The 19,136-nt window shown below is 37.2% G+C and overlaps 1 protein-coding gene across 1 annotated transcript in view; it reads right to left on the bottom strand.

Annotated features, from left to right (window-relative positions):
• Positions 1–471: 471 nt before the first annotated feature.
• SEMA3E (sema domain, immunoglobulin domain (Ig), short basic domain, secreted, (semaphorin) 3E) overlaps positions 472–19,136 on the bottom strand; it is a gene marked incomplete at both ends in the record, with an annotated part of 45,653 nt that continues 26,988 nt past the window's right edge. Inside the window, 8 exons of the mRNA XM_010296670.1 lie at positions 472–638; positions 3,725–3,766; positions 4,786–4,877; positions 7,513–7,735; positions 13,476–13,620; positions 14,917–14,986; positions 15,319–15,433; positions 18,129–18,271. Of these exons, the coding sequence (XP_010294972.1) occupies positions 472–638; positions 3,725–3,766; positions 4,786–4,877; positions 7,513–7,735; positions 13,476–13,620; positions 14,917–14,986; positions 15,319–15,433; positions 18,129–18,271 (997 nt within the window). The remainder of the gene's footprint in view (positions 639–3,724; positions 3,767–4,785; positions 4,878–7,512; positions 7,736–13,475; positions 13,621–14,916; positions 14,987–15,318; positions 15,434–18,128; positions 18,272–19,136) is intronic.

The raw sequence follows: 19,136 nt of genomic DNA, 5'->3' as shown, positions 1-19,136 counted from the left end.
CTTAGCTTTTGCAGATAATGTGGTTTCATTTGGGCTGGTGAAGGTATTTGACTATTAACAGAAATTCTCCTTTTTTTTTTTTTTTAATACTGTTGTATATGTTATTGCAGTGTGATATATTTGCTGTATAATACTACCAAAATAGGTCTCTGATATTGTAAAAGATCTTTCCTCTACACACCAAAAGATGCATAAGGAAATTGATGTTTGTTTAAAACTTACTGTAAATAATTACTAAGTGACTTTGCTTCATTCATAAAAATATTCCTGGTACTGCAGCTTATGTCATCCTGCTAATCTTGATCTTTTGCAATCCCCTAAGGTTGTGCTAATAAATTAGCAGCTAACATATCTTCCTACTGCTCAGTTATTTTTATGAGGGGGAGATATGAAGAGTTTTGTGTTGCAGTAGGAACTCTGTAGTAGTAGCTATTTTTCAAAAAGGTTATCACAGAAAGCAGAGGTTGTTACCTCTTTGCCTGCATTCCTGTGGGATAGTATCGGGAGCAGGAGATGCCATCCCAAGCGCAGTACGGATCTCGAGCGAGGCAGCAGTCAGCACAGGCGGTGCCGTACATGTCACACTGGTGGAACTTCACTTGTGCTATGACCGCCTCGGATCCAATGTAGAGCTGTTGCTGGAAAAAAATACACCATGTACAATTAAATTCCTAGAACTTCCACGAAAACTTCTGTCACCGATGGAATTATTAAAAAATACTAGCTTTAGCATTGCTTGCCAGTTGTGCATCCAGCCTGTGCCCTGAGGGAGGCAGAGTTACTCTTTAGGAGAATATCTGACTACAGCCTAAACTCTCCTGCATGAGGACAGAGGAGAGAAAGAAGGTAAAATGAACAAGTTTACTTTGGTATTTCCTTGCTTCTGAAGTTTCAGCTTTATAAGCTTTGTGTTTGAATAGGCAGGGTTTTAAGTTTCCTTTTCTTCCTCAAGACAGTTTCCAATGCCTCCCTCTTTACATTTCTCTGCCACCTCACTGATCTGCAGAAAAAAACTTGTCAGGCAAGACTTTAAAAACAAAGAAGCTCTAATGTGCAAAAGTTATAAGCAACCTCAATCTTAAAATGAGAGTTATCATATAAATTTAGCTCTTGATGTGGTTACTTACAATATGGTCATATATACACATGCACAGTAATATTATAATTTGTATTATCCCTCAGTACACAAGAGAGATTTTTTTTTTTTTCTGGTCCTCTTCAGTCCTTCCTTGCAAATAACTGGTCACAATCTACTTTAATATTTATTTGTAGGGGGTTTTGGTTTTTTTTCAGCATTAGTGCTAAGACTGTTTGAACCTTCTGAGTTCACATAAATGTCTTTTTCAAACAAAGTGAAAGTTGATCAGTCTGATTAATGAGTTGCTGGCATAATAAATTCAGAAGATAATAGATTGAATTTACTGAGATTTGAGAAAAAATCTTGTTGCTGGTGAATTTAAATGGAGTGAACACAGAAAAATGCAGTGTGTACTGCAACAGGAACTGCTTATGCACGACTCACTTCCATGGTTTTATCAGTCAGAAAAAAGATTCCTAATGAACATTTTAAGCTGTGCTTATCGTAATGGACAAACTTAACCCATAATTCCCACTCTTAGTCCAAGCTTCCAAAATCTGATATTTTAAAATTCTTAAAGCTGGAAAATACAAGTAGCTCATATAGACTGGTTTGCCTATCACAAATCATGACATTTAAAACTAGGAGAGACTGGTAACAGGAATGCTGGAAGACTTTTTCAGCTGAGGTAAACCAGATGATAGTAGCAGGAACTCAATCTGCCAAATGAAGAAGAAACCTGGGACCCTTATTTGAGGGGAATTCTTTCTTGTCTGCAAAGGCTGCGCTGTGATTGTCCCAGAAGACATGAACAATATTCAATGAGACATACAAGATGGGATTTTCTCTTTCATCTTTCAGAAGGGCTAAAGACTACTTTAGGTCTTGGTTCATCAGAGGAAGGTAAAAAGCATCTGATATCTAGCCAACTGAACATCAAAGAAGAACATTCCTTCCCAGTCTTTGCAGATAACTAACTCATCCCTGAAACATGATATTTTTATTGTACCGCTGACTTAGTCAAGACTGGTTAGTGTTATAAGGATATTGAAACAAAACTAGCAAGGATGTCTCCACAGGCTCACAAACTCTAAGGTTGAAAGAGACAAGCCAAAATGTTCAAGCAGAAAGACTACATAACTTTTTTCACATAAACTCAACTAAGTTATACTTCTGCTTACAGATCTCATTTTAAAGACAAAATTACTTGGTGCCAACCCTGTACCTAACATGTATTGCAACATTTAATTGTCTTCAGTACCAGAAAACTGCAACCTCTTTCAATTTTAAGTTTATCTGCCTTCAAGCTGAACTTGGCTATATAATCTTGATATCGCTTTGCTATCAATGTTCAAGAATCCCTACGGACATACACTAGGAAGTCACTTCATTGGGTAAAATATTCTCTCTGGCTATCCTGTTCTCTCTCAGCCCTTTCTCTGATATCTTGAAAAAGTTAAGCTACTTTTACGTCTCACAAAGTTTGTTCTTCAACCACTAGATGGCTTTGGCAGCTTTTTTACAGTTCTCTCCAAGTTTGCCAGATACTTCTTGAATTAGTAGTGTTAGCAGTCCTCTTGGGAGCTGGATGTAATGGAGGATGACTAGTTCACTTTTATATCATATCTCCTTTTTACTCTTTCAACACAACACTTTTACCATGACATTTCACTGAGAGCTAAAGGTAATGCAAATACCTGGAATGACACCAAATTCTTTCTTCAAATAATCACTTAGGTGCAGTGTTAGACAATTCAGACCTGATTTTCACATGGGAAAAAAGTTAGATCAATCCAGGAAATAATTCAGAATACTTACACCTGAGATCTTTCTCTGAATCACCATCAGAGGATTTTGTCTTTCTACATTACCTACAGAAAGAATGCAAGTTGACAGGACACCAAGACTAAAATGATCATTTGGGGTACACTCACACCCCTTAGTAATGCAATTTTCTCCATTCTTTGTTACTTGTGTTTCACTATGCTTATGTGCACCTATATTGTGTCAGATCTCTAAGATTTATTAAGATATAACTATCCTGTGATGTTTATAAGGGCTCCATCCTGAGATGATACAATGATACGGTACGGGTATCTGTGATGTGGTACAGATGAGAATCTACCTACAAGAGTAATAAATTGGGTATTTATATTAGCAGAAGCTAACAGAAACTCGAAAGGGATTCACATCCAAACAGCCCTGCCTTTCCTGGGCAACTGAATATGTGGGAGAGCCAGCAAGGCTTTTTTTGCACTGATATCCTCAGGGGGCCGAATTCTGTCTGCATTTATCAGCGAGGATCTTTTCTGTGAGTTGCCATATCCACCAAGATAATCCCTACTGTGATTACTATGCCAGTAACTCATGAACCATATTAGGTTTTTACTTGCTTAGATACAAATGATAGTGTGAACAAAGGAGATTTAACATTAGAACTGAAAAACATAAATGCTTCATAAAGGAACAGAGCATATAACCTGAAATTTATCTTACACAAGGATTACATGTATCAGACCAGATCTCATTATAGATAATGTACATCCATCTGTCTGTCTATCTATGTGTCTGTCTATCTCTATACAATTTATAGCTTTGTTACATTTGAGTCACAATCTTCACATTTCAAACTTGTCAAATGCTTACCCTTTTTGAAGAGATTTCCATAGAAATAATAGGAACTGGCTCCTAGAAAATAGGAAATATTTCCTTGCTTAGAAAAAAAGAATATCTTTTTTGCTATGACAATAAATTAGGTAAGATAGTGTTGATATTTACTTAGTATATTCAGCTTTGCTAGATACTTTGACTTTCTGTAAGTTCTGATGCCACAGAAACAGATGAGGGAATTGTGACTTTCAGAAGTATTGCTTTAACAGAGTTTATTTAAAAACAACTGGCCAACACTTAATTCAGGATTTTCAGAACCACAGGAACACTACAATTTCCCTGTCAAACATGACATTAGCTCTTGCCACCACTGAATCTCTTTTGTCCTACTTGAGAGTAATAAGTGGAGTGTTCTTTATAACAAAACATTCATTGAAGATAAGATAAAAATAGCAGGAATTCCTTCTTTTACCATTGTCCTCTCTGCCCTCTGCTCAGATTTCCTGGAGCAGTGGCAAGACATAGCCCCTAATAGGTCTATTGAAAACCAGCTTTATCAAACGGGACAATTTCTGTGATTTTTCCCCAGGCAACAAGTCAATAGTTACACTGCCTAAATGCAGGTACCGTATTTAAATATCTAAGTCTGGATGTCAGATTTTCCTTAACTGATTTATTCTTTCTGAGGATTGGGCTTTTTTTATCCAGATTTCATTTAAGCTTCCAAGATTGTAGTAGGCACATTGTTATGCATGCAGTTATACTCTTTTAAAACTTAGTTGTATATGAGGGAAAATTAGATTAAATGTAATACATTTCTAATTAAAAGTCACACTACAAGCTCCAAGCATGTAAACAGAAAGTCAGTAGTCCTGGTTTGCTGCAATACGCTTCAGTACTTCAGTACTTGGGCTATAAATCCACCTCAGAAAAACTTCAGTTGAAAATGAAGATTCCCTGTCATAAAATAACTAGACCATTAGAAAATTTCTTGCATACAATTATTATATATTTTACTATCCTCAGATTTTTTAGACACTTTCATTCTGCAGAAAATTCAAGACTTGCATATATGTTTCATATACAGCACAGTTCACCTTGAGTACTTGCAGCTCTTCAAGAATCACTTCTTCCATTGATTCTGTCTCTTGATTGTAAATTGTAATGACTTTCAACACAATTCCATTATCTGTGAATAAATTTAAAAACAAAAACCAAAACAAAACGAAGGTTATAATTGTTGGAAATATTTGTATGGCCTTTAAATACATTAAATGACCTTTTCAACCTGACAATGGATAGAAATTTGTAAATATATACAGGTAGTTGCATGTTGCTGTTATTGCTCTTACTTTTAGAAAATAAACACATATGACAATTTGTCCCTGGTAAATAAAAGTCAACTGAGACATATCTGAGTTATACGATTAACTGACTTGTATTTTTTAAACTCTGGGTCATAACCCCTTGGTGAGCTGCAAAAGGATCAAAGAGGGTGACCATATTTCAGAAAAAGAAATGAGAATAGGCAGGACCTGTCTCCATCAAGGTAAGGGAGTGTAAAGTAGCTTCAATTATAGGATCTGAGTGTTTACACTAGTTAGGAAACTACTAACTACGCTTAATTGCTGTCAGCGGCTCCATTCCTCAAGGCAAGAGTACAAAAACCTTCAGGGATTCATTGTCTGAAGTTCTTGCTCTCCTCTAGGGAAACACTGAGCTGCTGTTGAGCTGAAGGTGTTAATCAAAGGAAGATGAACCCCAAAAAAGCTGCACATTCAAAAAGTCTAAGGCACATTGGAGTTTAGATTTATCAGCCTCTGTCACTACAACTCTTGCAGGAAATTAACACACGAATAGCATCTGGTCTTCCACCACTTCAGCTTTGGCTTGCTGACTATTATTAGAATACTCTTGCTTTCCTTAATCTGAAAATCTGTCATCAACAATGGCAAATATCACTTCTTTTCTGCTGTTACTTTCAGTCACCTTTGATTTAAAGGGGAAATATTAAGGAGACAAGCACTGGGAAAATGTTCAGCAGAAGATCAAAGGGGCATAAATAAAGAGGAACCATTAAACTGAGGTCATACACTACTTCTCAAAGAGAATACATAATCAAAGGCGTCCATTTGGTGATGGAACAGTAGGAAGAAATTACATTCTGAGCTCTGATTTTCATAAGTAAATTCCTGTTTGAATCCTGCTGATGGACGCATGAAAGTTAGTCCTGACATTCAGACTTTGCCTTTGATGAACCTTTGTAACCTGCACTGCTACCTTAAGGAAACTTCTGCTCGGCTCTAAGACCCTGTTTACTTACGTTACACAGCAGGTGTTGGACTTGGACAAAAAAAAAAAAAAAAAGATTAACCCTTTCTAACATTATATTGCCAAAAGAAGCGGTGAGTTTTTGATGGGAGCTTTGCCAGAGGAGGGACTGTAGGGTTTGTTTCAGAGTTTCTAAAGCCCAAATTCCTATGCCAGAATTTCTTGACATCTAAGATTAAACATCACGAGAAGACTAAGCAGCTGTTGGGTGCCAGTCCAGCACGGCTCTGAAGTGCACACTTAAGCTCCCTTGGATTCAACTTTGCTGAACTTGTGTACAAGAGTATTGGATACAATATCTCAATCACAAATGCAAGTGGAAAATATGAAAAATATAGGCACCATTATAATATCTGCTGTACAGAAATAAGTGACACATAGCGCGACGTTTTATAGACCAATATCAAGACCATACCGAGGCCATTTAAAGGCTTAGAAAACAGCACTAATATAAATAAGCCTTTGCTGTTCTACAAACATGCTTCTTTTGAATGTTCTCAACACTGAAATGTGCTTATCAGAGGAATTTCATTAGTAAAAAATAATTCACTGTAACTGCTTTCTTAGACAAAATGGTCAAAATGATTTGTGATACCACTCCTGTTGTTAAATAGATAAAATGTGAATGTATGCATCCTTGGATTTTTTCCAGACAGATTAAATGTGACTAAAATATTTTTTGCTTCCAGGCTTTTCTCTTATTTTCCTAAGTTTTCTTATTTTCCAAATACCCTTAGAATGTGTTTTTTTCTCCGGTTGCTTAGAGTTAGGGCAGGTCTATGATATATTTTGCCGTAATCTTATTTGTTTAGTAGATGTTTAATAATCCTCTTCAAACAAACTCTCTGTATGTTATGAAAATGACAGAAAAGAAAGACAAAAAAACTTAGCATAAAACTTCTAAGAGTTTCTTTTTAAGAAACTTGGGTATTTCCTCCTTCCTTCCTTGAGCTGTGTTGTAACCCAAATCTGGAAGCTGGCAGTTTCTTTATAATGATATCAGCTAGACTTGTAGTCTCCAGACTTGGCAAAAATAAACTGTGGAATAAAGTCAGTAACTTGAATTGGTATTTTTGAAAATCATGTCACATTTGTTTCTCTCAGGTCTCTAGGTCTCAGCTCAGAACTATGCTTAGATACATGATTGTGTTCTGAAGTTTTAAAAATACAGCCAGTTGTTCAGGAATTTAATTTAAGTTTCTTGTTTGGAAAGAAAAAAAAAGTAATCCTATAATTAAGTTTCTCTTCCCAGTCTTTAAATGTTTCATTGTCATTATTTTTCTATATAATTTTATCAGCGCAGTGAAGCACGTGTCTAGAATGACCAATCTCCTCTGTAAGGTGAAGACTAGCAGAGTCATGCAAAGAATGATTGTTAAAAAGAAATGTTGTATTGATTTCTTTTTTTTGGACTATACACAAATTAATTTCATTCATCCTGGAGATAAAAATCCCTATTAAATCAATTGTCTTCCTTGATTTCTTTAATTTACCTGTGCCAATAAACAAGACATCATATTGCCCATCTTCAGCTTCCACTCTGTCCACTGCTATTTGTTTAAGATTGTACTTTCCATCTGTTTTAACTAGTATTGGTCTCTTATGAACAGGCTTGATGGGCTGATACATCAGTGGATGAGTCCTGGCAAAATGGACAGCTTCATCAGGATAATCTTTAGTGGTAGTGTACAGGCCACCATTCACCTTGCTGGCACACTGCAGAAACATAAAACATAGGTTATCCTGAAGGTTTGCCAAATAAATTGTCAGAGACAGGCCTTGTTTTCAGGGGTAATGACAAACCTACAGAAAACCTGGCATAAAAACAGGCACAGAAGACCACGGTAGGAATTGGGACAGTGAACTCTATGCTTTATGTACATGTGGATTATTAACCATGAGGAGTGAAGAAAGGGAATACTGCACAGACTCTTGGCATTGTCATGTTTAGAAAGAGGGAGCTCCTTCCTCTCTGGCATACTAAGAGCAGAATAAATAGTGATACTTTCAGAACTTGACAGAAAACATAGCGCTTATGTCTTCCCCAAATTCTTATTGAAGATGTAATCAAAATGACCACTGACAGAGTTAGGAGAAAGGGGTTTCCTCTCCCAGTAGAGACACAGCCATGTAAAGTCAGCAGAATACTATTGCTTGAAATCAATCTCTAGTCTTATTATTTTTGATTGCAAAGTGTATTACCATAAGAAACTAAGCACACTTAAAAATGATGCCAGCAGCAACAGTAATTCTTGATCTCAGGCACTCTAGCGGTATTACATTTGATTTTAATTCTTAACTCACATTGACAATAGCGTATATAAGAGTTTAGCTTGAAATACCAATGTTTGCATTGATCAATCTACTATTCTGCAAAACAAATAGACTTTATGCCAATGATTGATTAGAAGAGGCTTATTCCTTCGGTCAAATGTGTAATTAGGGATAATTTAATGCGTTAAACAGAGAAGTTAATTTTAGGATGCTTTGTGAAGGATATAGTGTTCCTTAACTGCACATAGATTCTACATTTCCAATTTGCTTTGTGATGTCTTACTGAAACCATTTATGATCAAGCTGGAAATATCTCAGTAACCGTTTACTTTCTCCAAATATTCTTAGAACAGTGTGGTTTTAAGAAGCATTTCAAGCAAAGCCACAGTAGCAGCCTTTCCCTACTTAAATTAGATTTTTCAATCAATAAAATGAAATAAAATACTTTTTATGTTTACTGGAAACAGTAATTTTAAACTTGTGGTCAACTGTAATTGACAATAACAAACTCCTGCACTTCTCAAGTGGGGCAATGTTTGTTTCCACTCTTTGGACTTAGCTACAGGAAAGTGTTTGTTCAGTGTTGACTTTAAAGTAATTGTCTAATCAGCCTAGTGATGGAATTTCACTGGCTGTTTGCAATAAAGAGGCAGAGCTGGAGCATGAAGACAGGCTAAGCCTCTGCTTTCCATGCGCTGCGCAGCGTATCAAGTGAATAGGCATTGCCAGGTTCCCTTTGCAAAGTTCAAGCCCTGGAGAGATTTAATAAAAATAATCCTTCACAGGCCTTTCATTTTTAATTAAATAAAATCAAGTAGTCTAAAAATGAAACAGTAGATGCAGCCATCTCTGAAGTCTATCAACACCATTTTTGAGGCAATTAATGTCATTCCCAGAAGCATAACAGTCCAAGTGCACTAAAAGAATCAGCAAAACAGGAGCAGAGATTATGGCAGAAGCAGTGCTTCATGCAGATTTCAGAGACCAGAGGACTGCAGAGTCTGTCAGAACCTGTGTGACTCTTAACAGTGGTTTTCTGTTTATTTAGCTTTAAGCTCTACTCTTATTCCTTATAGACTCTGTCTTTGCCCATTCAATAGTTAAGATCAAAGAGTGCTGACTCTGAGAGATGCCTAATAGTAGGTTATTTTTGGCCTCTTGTCACTGTCACTCCTGTAATGGGAAAGGTGGTGGGATTCAGTTTACCAATATGCTGACCTTTGGTGTGTGAAACCTAACGCTGCAGGCTACAGCCCGAAACATGCTTTCTCTTCATGTTACTGGAAAAGCATTGAAAAGACCTCTAAACTGTGCCCTAAATGAGCAGACAAAAATGAATGAATTAGTAGCAGAGCCAGAGCTGGCAGAGCCAGCTACTTCAGCCTCTGATGTCCTCTGCAACATATAGAGACAAACTTGATTAAACCAACTAACACCCAGGAAAGACCTGGTTCCTCAACTAACTTGTTCCATGACATTGGGAAAATTACTTGCACTCTTTTGTGTCTCTTTCAGATCCTATGCCTTGCGTATTGGGATGGTGCAATCCAGTCTGACCCAAATGTGGCCATTCAGAGTCAAGGTAGAGAAACACTGAAAGAACTCAGGGCAGCCTTTCTATAAATCATTGTCAGATTTGCTGAAGTGTTGTTCAGTGTTCTCTGCTTCTCACCAAAAAACCACAATTCTGCCCCTCTACTCCACTCTGGTGAGACCCCACCAGGAGTCCTGCATCCAGCAATGGAGCCCTCAGCACAGGAAAGCCATGGACCTGTTGGAGCGGATCCAAAAATGATCCAAGGGATGGAACAGCTCTGCTGTGAGGACAGGCTGAGAGAGTTGGGGTTGGTCAGCCTGGAGAAGAGAAGGCTCCGGGGAGACTTTATTGCAGCTGGCCAGGACTTAAAGGGGCTTATGAGAAAGATGGGGACAGACTTTTTAGCAGGGTCTGTTGCAATAGGACAAGGGGTAACGGTTTTAAACTAAAAGAGGGTAGATTCAGACTACACATAAGGAAGAAATTTCTGATCATGAGAGTGGTGAAACCCTGGCCCAGGTTGCCCAGAGAGGTGGTAGATGCCTCATCCCTGGGAACATTCCAGGTCAGGTTGGGCAGGGCTCTGAGCAACCTGGTCTAGTTGCAGATGTCCCTGCTCATGGCAGGGGGCATTGGACTAGATTAATGGTCCCTTCCAACCCAAATTATTCTATGTTTTTATGTTTCTATGATTCTATGATTTAATCTTCAGTGCTAGGAGACATCAATTTAATCACTGTAGTCCTTAATACTGAATTTATGCCCATGTTTAATGCTAGTCCAAGTAACACATGTGAGATATTCTACTGCCTGGAAAGAAAAAAAGGATACCACTTAAAGAACTTGGACCATATCATCTTTGTAAAACATAGACCATTCTGCAATCATGCATGGTACAGTCTCATTATTTAGTAAAACTGCTAAAACTGTAATTTTGCTACACAAAATGTCAAATAGGAAACCAATAATTCCTTTGAATTCAACCATTTTTTTCAAAATGTGATAATTTACTTGTCTGTTTTTCTAACCTGACTCAATACCAATGACTTTGATCTTCATCAAAGAGTGAAAAAAAATTTGGTATTGGTGTCAGCACTGCCACAGTGATAGCTTATTGGCCAAGATGGTCAAATCATAGTCATAATGTTTGTATTTAAACAGATACTCTCTTTGTTGAAGCATCCAATTCTGCATTTTGACATATGTCTCTAACCCCAAGAGAAGGAGAGGAAAACATTAATTTAAACTGAGAGAGGACATGCATTCAAAATCATACTACAGGGAAAAAGGCTGTACTGGCATGGACTAGATAAGCTAATAGGCCTTTTCACCTCTGATTCCTGTGGTTCAGTGATAAATGAGTTGTATGCAATGTTTAATTCTGGAAGTGATTCCTTTTACTATTAAAGAGAATATTGATTTAGTTAGCAAAGGAAAAACAACATTGAAAGTAATGCTCCAGCAACTGTTTATACCAGCATTAAGCTCAAGGAACTGAACCCCTAGCCTGCGATAAAGAGGTGAAGTATGAAAACTGTGGGGGTTTTTAGTCAAACAGCTATTAGAAATGTCTTTGCAGCTCACAGAGTCAAAAATCTGCACAATGCTGACATGATAAGGGGTAGATCTTCAGTGAGTGTAAAGAAAAGCATCTTTGCAGCACATGACAATTGCCATGGGTGGGTGAGTAGTTGTAGTCCCAAAAAGTATGGGCGAAGAAGAAATCCTGGATGTGATGCTTCTCTGGGTTAGCCTGGCATTGCCTGCTGTGGGTGTCCTCCCGACTTGCAGCAGGAAGGGGAAGCTGAGGGAAGCCCTTGTTGTGCCTTTTCTGTGAGATGCTGATGGGCTCTTGCAATGCAAAGGGCACCCTCGAGCCGCGCTGACAGGGACCGCTCCCCTCACCCCCGAGCTGGGATGTGAGAGTCTGGGGCCAAGATACTACAGGGACAGAAACTTTGGAAACACCTAAAAAGAGAGTGAAACAGGAAAAGGGTTTCTGATGAAGATTGCTTGTGATGTCTTTGAGAAATCAACATAGAAATTAGGAATTCCTTGTAAAAATTAATTACCTCTCTCTAAGTAATAAGTTTGTGATTTCCTCCAGAATTTCTATTTACCAAATGAAAAATTTAAGTGTCAGGCAGGAAAAACTCTCTGCATGACAGCACCTGTATAGTGTCAGAGAATGCTACAATAGTTGCCAGTTTAATTGCATTTTTGAAATATGTCATTTCTTTTTTTCACTTAATGTCCAATGAAAAAAAAAGTGTAAAGAAACTTGTGTCTAAATGAGCAAAAAGCCAGAGTGATTTTGCTAAGTTTTGTTCTTTGCAACGTTGTTTTAATATTTCTATATTCTTTGTAAAGGGTACAGAACAAAAATGCTAATAAGCTCAGGAACCTGATTTGAGGGTAATAAAATCTCCTTCGCTGATGTCTGAAAGGAAACTAATGAATGAGGGTGCTAGACCATGCTGCTAGAAAGAACCTGTGTTGAGAGAAGGATCTCAGGTGATGGAGGATTTACTCCTTACCTACAAACTTGTTTATTCTGATTAGTTACTTTTGTTAAAATGTATGCCTCATTTCTAAATTATGAAAATATTAAAATTTGATCCTTTGTGAAAAAGAGATGAAAAAAAGGAACCAGAACCACCTGATCTTGATATTGTGGATCATCTTTTTTTTCTTTCTTCCTTTAACACTTGTTAAATGCCCTGGTTTCAGCAGGCAATAGAAGGAAAGTGAATTGCTTTGTGTAAGCTTGTTTTTTACAGTAATAATTATATTTACATTGGAAAATATTGCATGTATCTTCAATATATTTTTAAAAAATGTAAATATAGTTACATGTTTCTAGTTCATCTTGGCTTTATTTTCTCATCAATTTAGTAGGGACAATTTGTTGTCCAGAAAGTTCCATTAGAAAAAAACTTCACGGTTCACTCAATGCACTTATATGAATTTGATTTTTCATTTATTTCTTTGACAATTAGATTAAAGTTCACAGAGTCACAGAATCACAGAATGGTAGGGGTTGCAAAGGACCTCTGATGATCATCTGGTCCAACCCTCCTGCCAAGGCAGGATCACCTTGGGCAGATTGCACAGGAACGTGTCCCATCGGGTTTTGAAGCTGTCCAGAGAAGGAGGTCAATATAGGAGATCAAAAACTTCAAGAGAAGTTATCAAAATTCACATGCAAAAAATATGTCAGCAGCCAAATTTAGAAGAACAATTATTCCAGGCTCAACAGAAAGTGAGGTTCCTTCCCAGGTAATGCACTTACTGCTCTGAGCACACTTTCTAGAGGTGCCTCTTTCTACCCCTGTTGCCTGGGATCCCAACTTTTGGACCTTGGGACCTTAACGCAACGTTGCTAAATTCAGTTCCCAATAGAATTGTGAAAAACCTTATATACTTAATTCCACTATTTTCTGTTGGGAAATGTATGGGTTTAGTACTTGATTAAACTTATTGCTGAGCCATTCCACACTTTTCCAGAAATGCTAGAGTATGTATATATTCAAATAAATATATCCTGGACTGTGAAGTCAGGAAGATTTGTACATTAGCAGCAGTCTGTTTTTTCTTCCCAAATTCGTTTACATAGCAAAACAAAGGAAAAGAGATTATACTTACTGAACCAGGTCTAGGATAAGGTACTTTTCCTTCATATAGAGCCCAGTGGTATTCTGGTCCTTCTTTATGAGCATACGGTCCATTGAAAGCTGCTCGGACACTTGCCATGTGGTAAACACATATAGCATATCCTCTAAATATATTGCTATGATGTAAAATTTGAATACATTATTAAAGCAATATGTCACATTCTGTACATAATAATACTGGTATTATTGTGTCATTAAAAATAAGACACATTTTAACAGTATTCAGGGAGAAAAAATACTTATTGTATATGCTTTTCTTAAAACTGCTGTGTCCAATGTTCTTTACAAATTCTTTAATATATTTATATTTATAGCATTTCTCTGAGGCAGCTTTGTGTTGTTATCTCAAAATTTGAAGATGGTGAACACGGGCTCTAAATTACTTGTTTGTAAACACAGAGGAAGTACAGTGAACTGAACTCGGGTCTTATATGTCTTTGATTAATGACTTAAACAATTAACCATTTTTTTCCTCTAAGATTTTTGTTGTTGTTATTACTTTGGAACAATAGGAATCATCCAATGTTGGATGTGATCATCCTGAAATGAACAGACTCTTTTTATATTGAGTGGGATGTTGGTTGGTGTTATTAGTTAGACAATCAAGATCATTCTATGTAGATCAATCCACAAAAAAAGTATCATTTTGCTTTTAAATATCATTCATTTAGTTCCGGAGAAGCAATTAATTATTTTTTAAAGAAGCGCCAGTGCTTTCTAAAAAGAAATTATCTCTGAAGACTCCAGAAGGTGATTCAGATCATTTTCATTAGGTGCATACCTTTCTCTACTGGCATAGGGAACCAGTAGGAAATGCTAGGTGCCTGCATCCCTAAAGGACCAGATCTGCCTTGCTTTATTAAAAAAAAACAAACCACCAAAAAAAAAAAATCAGGAGAGTGAAACAGTGGCAAAAGCACAGCTACTCTTCTCTGCCAGTTACATTCTAAATTTACAGTTGGATCTCCAAGAAACAGGTACTGTGTGTTTGCACTTGAGCTAGACTGCAGTGGAAAAGGAGGCCACCAGCAACATAGGGACCAGTAGGAGTTTAAGCTGTTATCTACTTAAACTTGAATTACAGTGGAGCTCTGCAAGGAAGACAGGTGGCTCTGATAGACTGCTCCTCTAAGCGTGCAGGAGGGCATGTACTTTGACACTAGGAAATTTTCAAGCAGAGAAACATTTAATTAATTTATGATCCAGATAGACTGGATCACTGCATGAGACTGCAAGCCCCCGAGTGTCATAGAGCAGTTTTTACATTAACAAGGAAGCCCATTGTGAACAGAACAGGGATTAAACTGTTTACTAGGTATTTGCTAAGGGATATTTATCATGCAGCTTCTATCTCTTCAATAGGCTGTTCAAACATTCCTCTGCTTCTGCTACGATTTCTTCTAGTTGTTTACCTTGTGGTGTTGAAGAGGCCAAATATCACTGGATTTTTGTTATCACGGGTTTGCAGCAAAAACACATCCTCTGTAAAATGTAAATGCAATATTACTGTTAGCAAACTACTTTTCTCAGCCCCAAAAGAGAAAATTAATTGAAAAGTGTAATCCTATTTTACTTATGTTATTTAATTTTATGCAGATATTAAAAACAATCTTTAAAAACAATGTAATAAGTAAAGGCATAATTGACGATAGTCAGCTCCATACATATAGAACTTTGTATACATTGGAAACAAACTATAAACAACCATTCCCTGTTCATGACTACAAGTACAATATTTGACAGTAAGACGTGTTATGATGAAAGTATATACTTTGTATGATGGTTTTAAGTTTGTTGCAGTCTAGGTTATTTACCTAATTCATCAAAATGCGTATCAATTCCATTCCTCCCCGGCACAGAGCAAACTAGCCTGGTTTTGAGGAAAGTGCTCCATTTATTCACCAGCATTCGCTGGCCTCCCATATCATTCTGCATAGAAAGAAACAAATGCTGATGGTAATTTGAATGAGTAAGTCTAGAAGCACAAACATCTCTGCTGAATTAGCTGCTTATTGTATCTTTTAATGTCCAAAGCATGCATTTTCAAACCACATGTCTATCACTAGTATTATTTCTCTGGAGTCAGTTTTCAAGTAGGATTGCACTGATCAAGTCCAGGTCTCATTAAGAGCTGCGGGTTTATAAGAATTTTTTAATTCTGTACCACATCCATGGGTAGTTTTGATGACACAGCTGTTGTAAAGCTTTTTTGTTTCTGATTTTGTTAACTGGATGTGCTGGGTACATTAGCAAAGTTCAGCTTTGCTTTAGGAGCTCAGTGCAGGGTTAGACCAACACATTTGGAAACTGAAGCCCTGAATCCATCTATAGAGCTGGTACAGCTGGGGCAAGTCTGAGGCAATTGTCTACACAGTGTTCTAACAATTACTCAACAACGTTAAATAATTCCTGCTTTGCTATGGCTATCTCATCTTTTCCTTGCTGTTGTGGCTGTCGGACTGGCAATCAAAGGAGGCGTTTAGTACCCTTTAGTAATTGGACACAAACTTTTCGGTAGCCTCCTCAAAGTTATGGCCTTATATTCAGATAGACTGTGAATCTGACTGTTGAAGGCTCTGTATTAGGCTTGCAAATCTCCTCTCACAACTTCACTCTAAGCTACTGAAATTAATTTATTTCCTCAGCTTTGCATTGAGGTCTTACAAAAAGAGAGCCTCTGTGTTGCAAAAGTTGTCACAGCTCAGATGAAAATGTGAAAGCTGGAAAAAAAACCCAGTTCTTGAATCACCAGCTAGCTAGTTTTGGTATTCATTAAATCAAATTTGAATTATAGCATATGGATGTGAAGTTAATGTCCAGATGATAAAGCATTGGAGTTTTGGACAAGTGGAAGAGAAAGGTCTGTGTGATTTTGGTTTAACCTGTGACTAGAGATAAGACATTTAGGTGGATATATTTCAGACTAAAGGAACTATTAAAATAATCTATCCAGACATCTACCAGAACATGGGCCAAAAAATTCTACTTCAGATCTTGATGCAATCTTGAATTCAGAAAGGCAACAGGCTTTGCGAACATTAATGTCTTAGGCTGCAATTCGGTATTTTGCATAATTGAGATATTTTAATTTATATATGAATACTCATTAAGAACTTTTAATAGGTAATATGCTGGTGAGCATACGTGACATATGCTGTAAATTGAGGTGACAGGAGATTTTTAACTTGTATCTTGCTTTTTGCCCAATAGTTTCAGGAATATGTCCGCTACAGTTAGGAGGGAAGAATGCAATTTTTTTCAGAAACTAATGAAGATGCTAAAAAATAAACTCCTCATTCCTTCCTTTAATCAAGCAGATACAGTCCCAATGGGAATGGGAGAGCTCCTCTTATCAGCCTTACCGTAATTTATTTACTAGAAAGGGAATGCACCCAAATATCATCAGATGTTCAGAGAGGACTAATTATGGACAACTAAATCTGGGAGATCATATGTTAACAGTGATCTTCAGCAACTGCCTGAGATCTCCTTCCTGTGTGTGGGGCCAGGGAGCCAAAAAGAGATGGGATCAACATACCAGGAACATGCTCTGAGTGGGAAATGGGTAATCATGTAGGGTAGTGGGGGGAAGAAAGGTGTCTCCTCACGACTTTTCTGCTCCTTCTGGTAAACCTTATGCCTGGCTGCAATAATAATTTGCTGGGCAGTTCAATCTTTTATTTTCCTATCTGCACAATTTTCCTTGGTTGCTGTTAAGAAGAATGATAGATGAAATGAAAACAGTAGTTAGCTACTGTTTATAAAACACTCTATAGATGGTTGACATCGCGCCCCTCTTATCACTCATGCATCAGAAAGAGGTTTTAAACATCCACAGAATCACAGAATAGCTGAATTTAGCAAGGACTTCTGGAGATCATCTAGGCCAACTGCCCTGCTCAAAGTTTCTTTAAGCAAGTTGCTCAGACCTGTGTCCAATCAGGTTTTTAATATCTCCAAGAATGGAGATTCTGGGCAACCTGTGTTCAACCACCCTGGCAGTAAAAAATGTTTTCTTACATTCATATAAAATTTCATGTGTTTCAGTCTGTGTCCATTACCTCTTTTCCTGTCCAGCTGGTTGCAAAAGCCAGCTGGCTGATAGGATAGCCATCAATCCTCCACAAATGCAGGTGAGATAAGTCTCCTCCTCGCTGACAGAATAGGAAGGCAAGAGGGAACATCAGCGAGGACTGGTGTCTGGGCTGGTCCTGTCACCAGGAATGTGAGGGGACATAGCTGTCAGCTGCGAGAGCTGCAAGAGGCCCTGGGCCTACAGCCAACACTAAGGGCAATGGAACCTTGATATGAACTGAGAATATGGGTGGTAAGAGAGTCCTGGGGGCAACTGCTATTTCTGGTACTGCAAAACAGCACAAAGAGAGATGGAGTTGAGTAACAAGATTTCTGAACTTTGCCCTCCTCTCTCAGCAAAATTCAGCTTCAAGCCCAGATTGCAGACCGCTTTGGAATGCTTGAGGTTATTTAGATGTAGGGTTTTCCTTCAAATCTATAGCTTATTCTCACATATATGAATAGATGGCATAGTTGCCTGTAGAAGGACCAAAGAAAGGAGTTTTGTTTTTTTTTTCATTTAGCTGGGGAATCAGAAAAATGATCTTACCGCACATACACGTCCCACTCTGGTATATATGGCATGAGTGCTTGTCTCGGCCTCTAATGCTTTTTCAGTGAAGAAGAAATATACTTTGTTATCATCGTGGTCTTCATTGTCAGGAATCATGTATGAGCCAACAAATTTCGGTTCTTTAAAAGAAAACAAAAAAGAATTTTATTCAAGTTTATTAAAACATGCTCTTATTTATTAGATCCTTAAAATCAGCTGGTAGCAAAGAAAAAAATAAAATGAAAAAATCAGGGAGCTACTTAAGGGGAATAGGGTGATAGAAATAGGAAAAGAACTTATTTTTTCGTGGGTGGGTATCTACAGAACATGTGGAATACATTAATGTCAAACTATTTTTATAGGTCCAATTCACAAATGAATATTCCTTTGTATGTGTGCAAGAAAAAGACCTTTTTCCAGTCCCATTCTCTGGGGTTTATATATTTTAATTGGGATTAGGCTAAAACATGGCACTAATATTCACATAACAATCTCGGATCCCATACAAACCAGCTGTAGGAATGTCAGTTTTGGTCAATCTTTTAGATAATGAAAAAGCTCTGATAGTTCAGCTAATAGATGTTATATGAACACACATCTTCAAATATAGAAGATGTATTGTGTATCTTTGTCATGAAATAAAAACCTTCTAAATTTTTCCTGTTTTGACATTTTGCTGCAAAAGTGAAACCTAAGTTTAGACTTCAGTCCATACCTGTATACCTTTTAACCCCACACCAAGCAGAGCTGTGAATGATTTCATCTCACTGAATTGCAGGAAAGTTTTTACAAGTTCTTTAAATGAGAATGTAGTTCATACAATTACTATGATTTCTTAAGAAGCAGTGGGTAATGGAAATATTTTCTAAATTCTTGTTATTTGTGAAAACAGTCATTGCATTTTAAGACATTGACGCAGCACTTGCTAATTTTCTGAAATATTTTAAAGTACATTTTAAAATATTCTATTTCTGCGAATTTATATTTCACATATAGACAAAATAA

The sequence above is a fragment of the Phaethon lepturus genome, unplaced genomic scaffold (genome assembly GCF_000687285.1).
Source record: "Phaethon lepturus isolate BGI_N335 unplaced genomic scaffold, ASM68728v1 scaffold4001, whole genome shotgun sequence".
Lineage (NCBI taxonomy): Eukaryota > Metazoa > Chordata > Aves > Phaethontiformes > Phaethontidae > Phaethon > Phaethon lepturus.
Note: the sequence above shows the minus strand (reverse complement) of the source record. Positions and strands in the feature narration are given on the sequence as shown.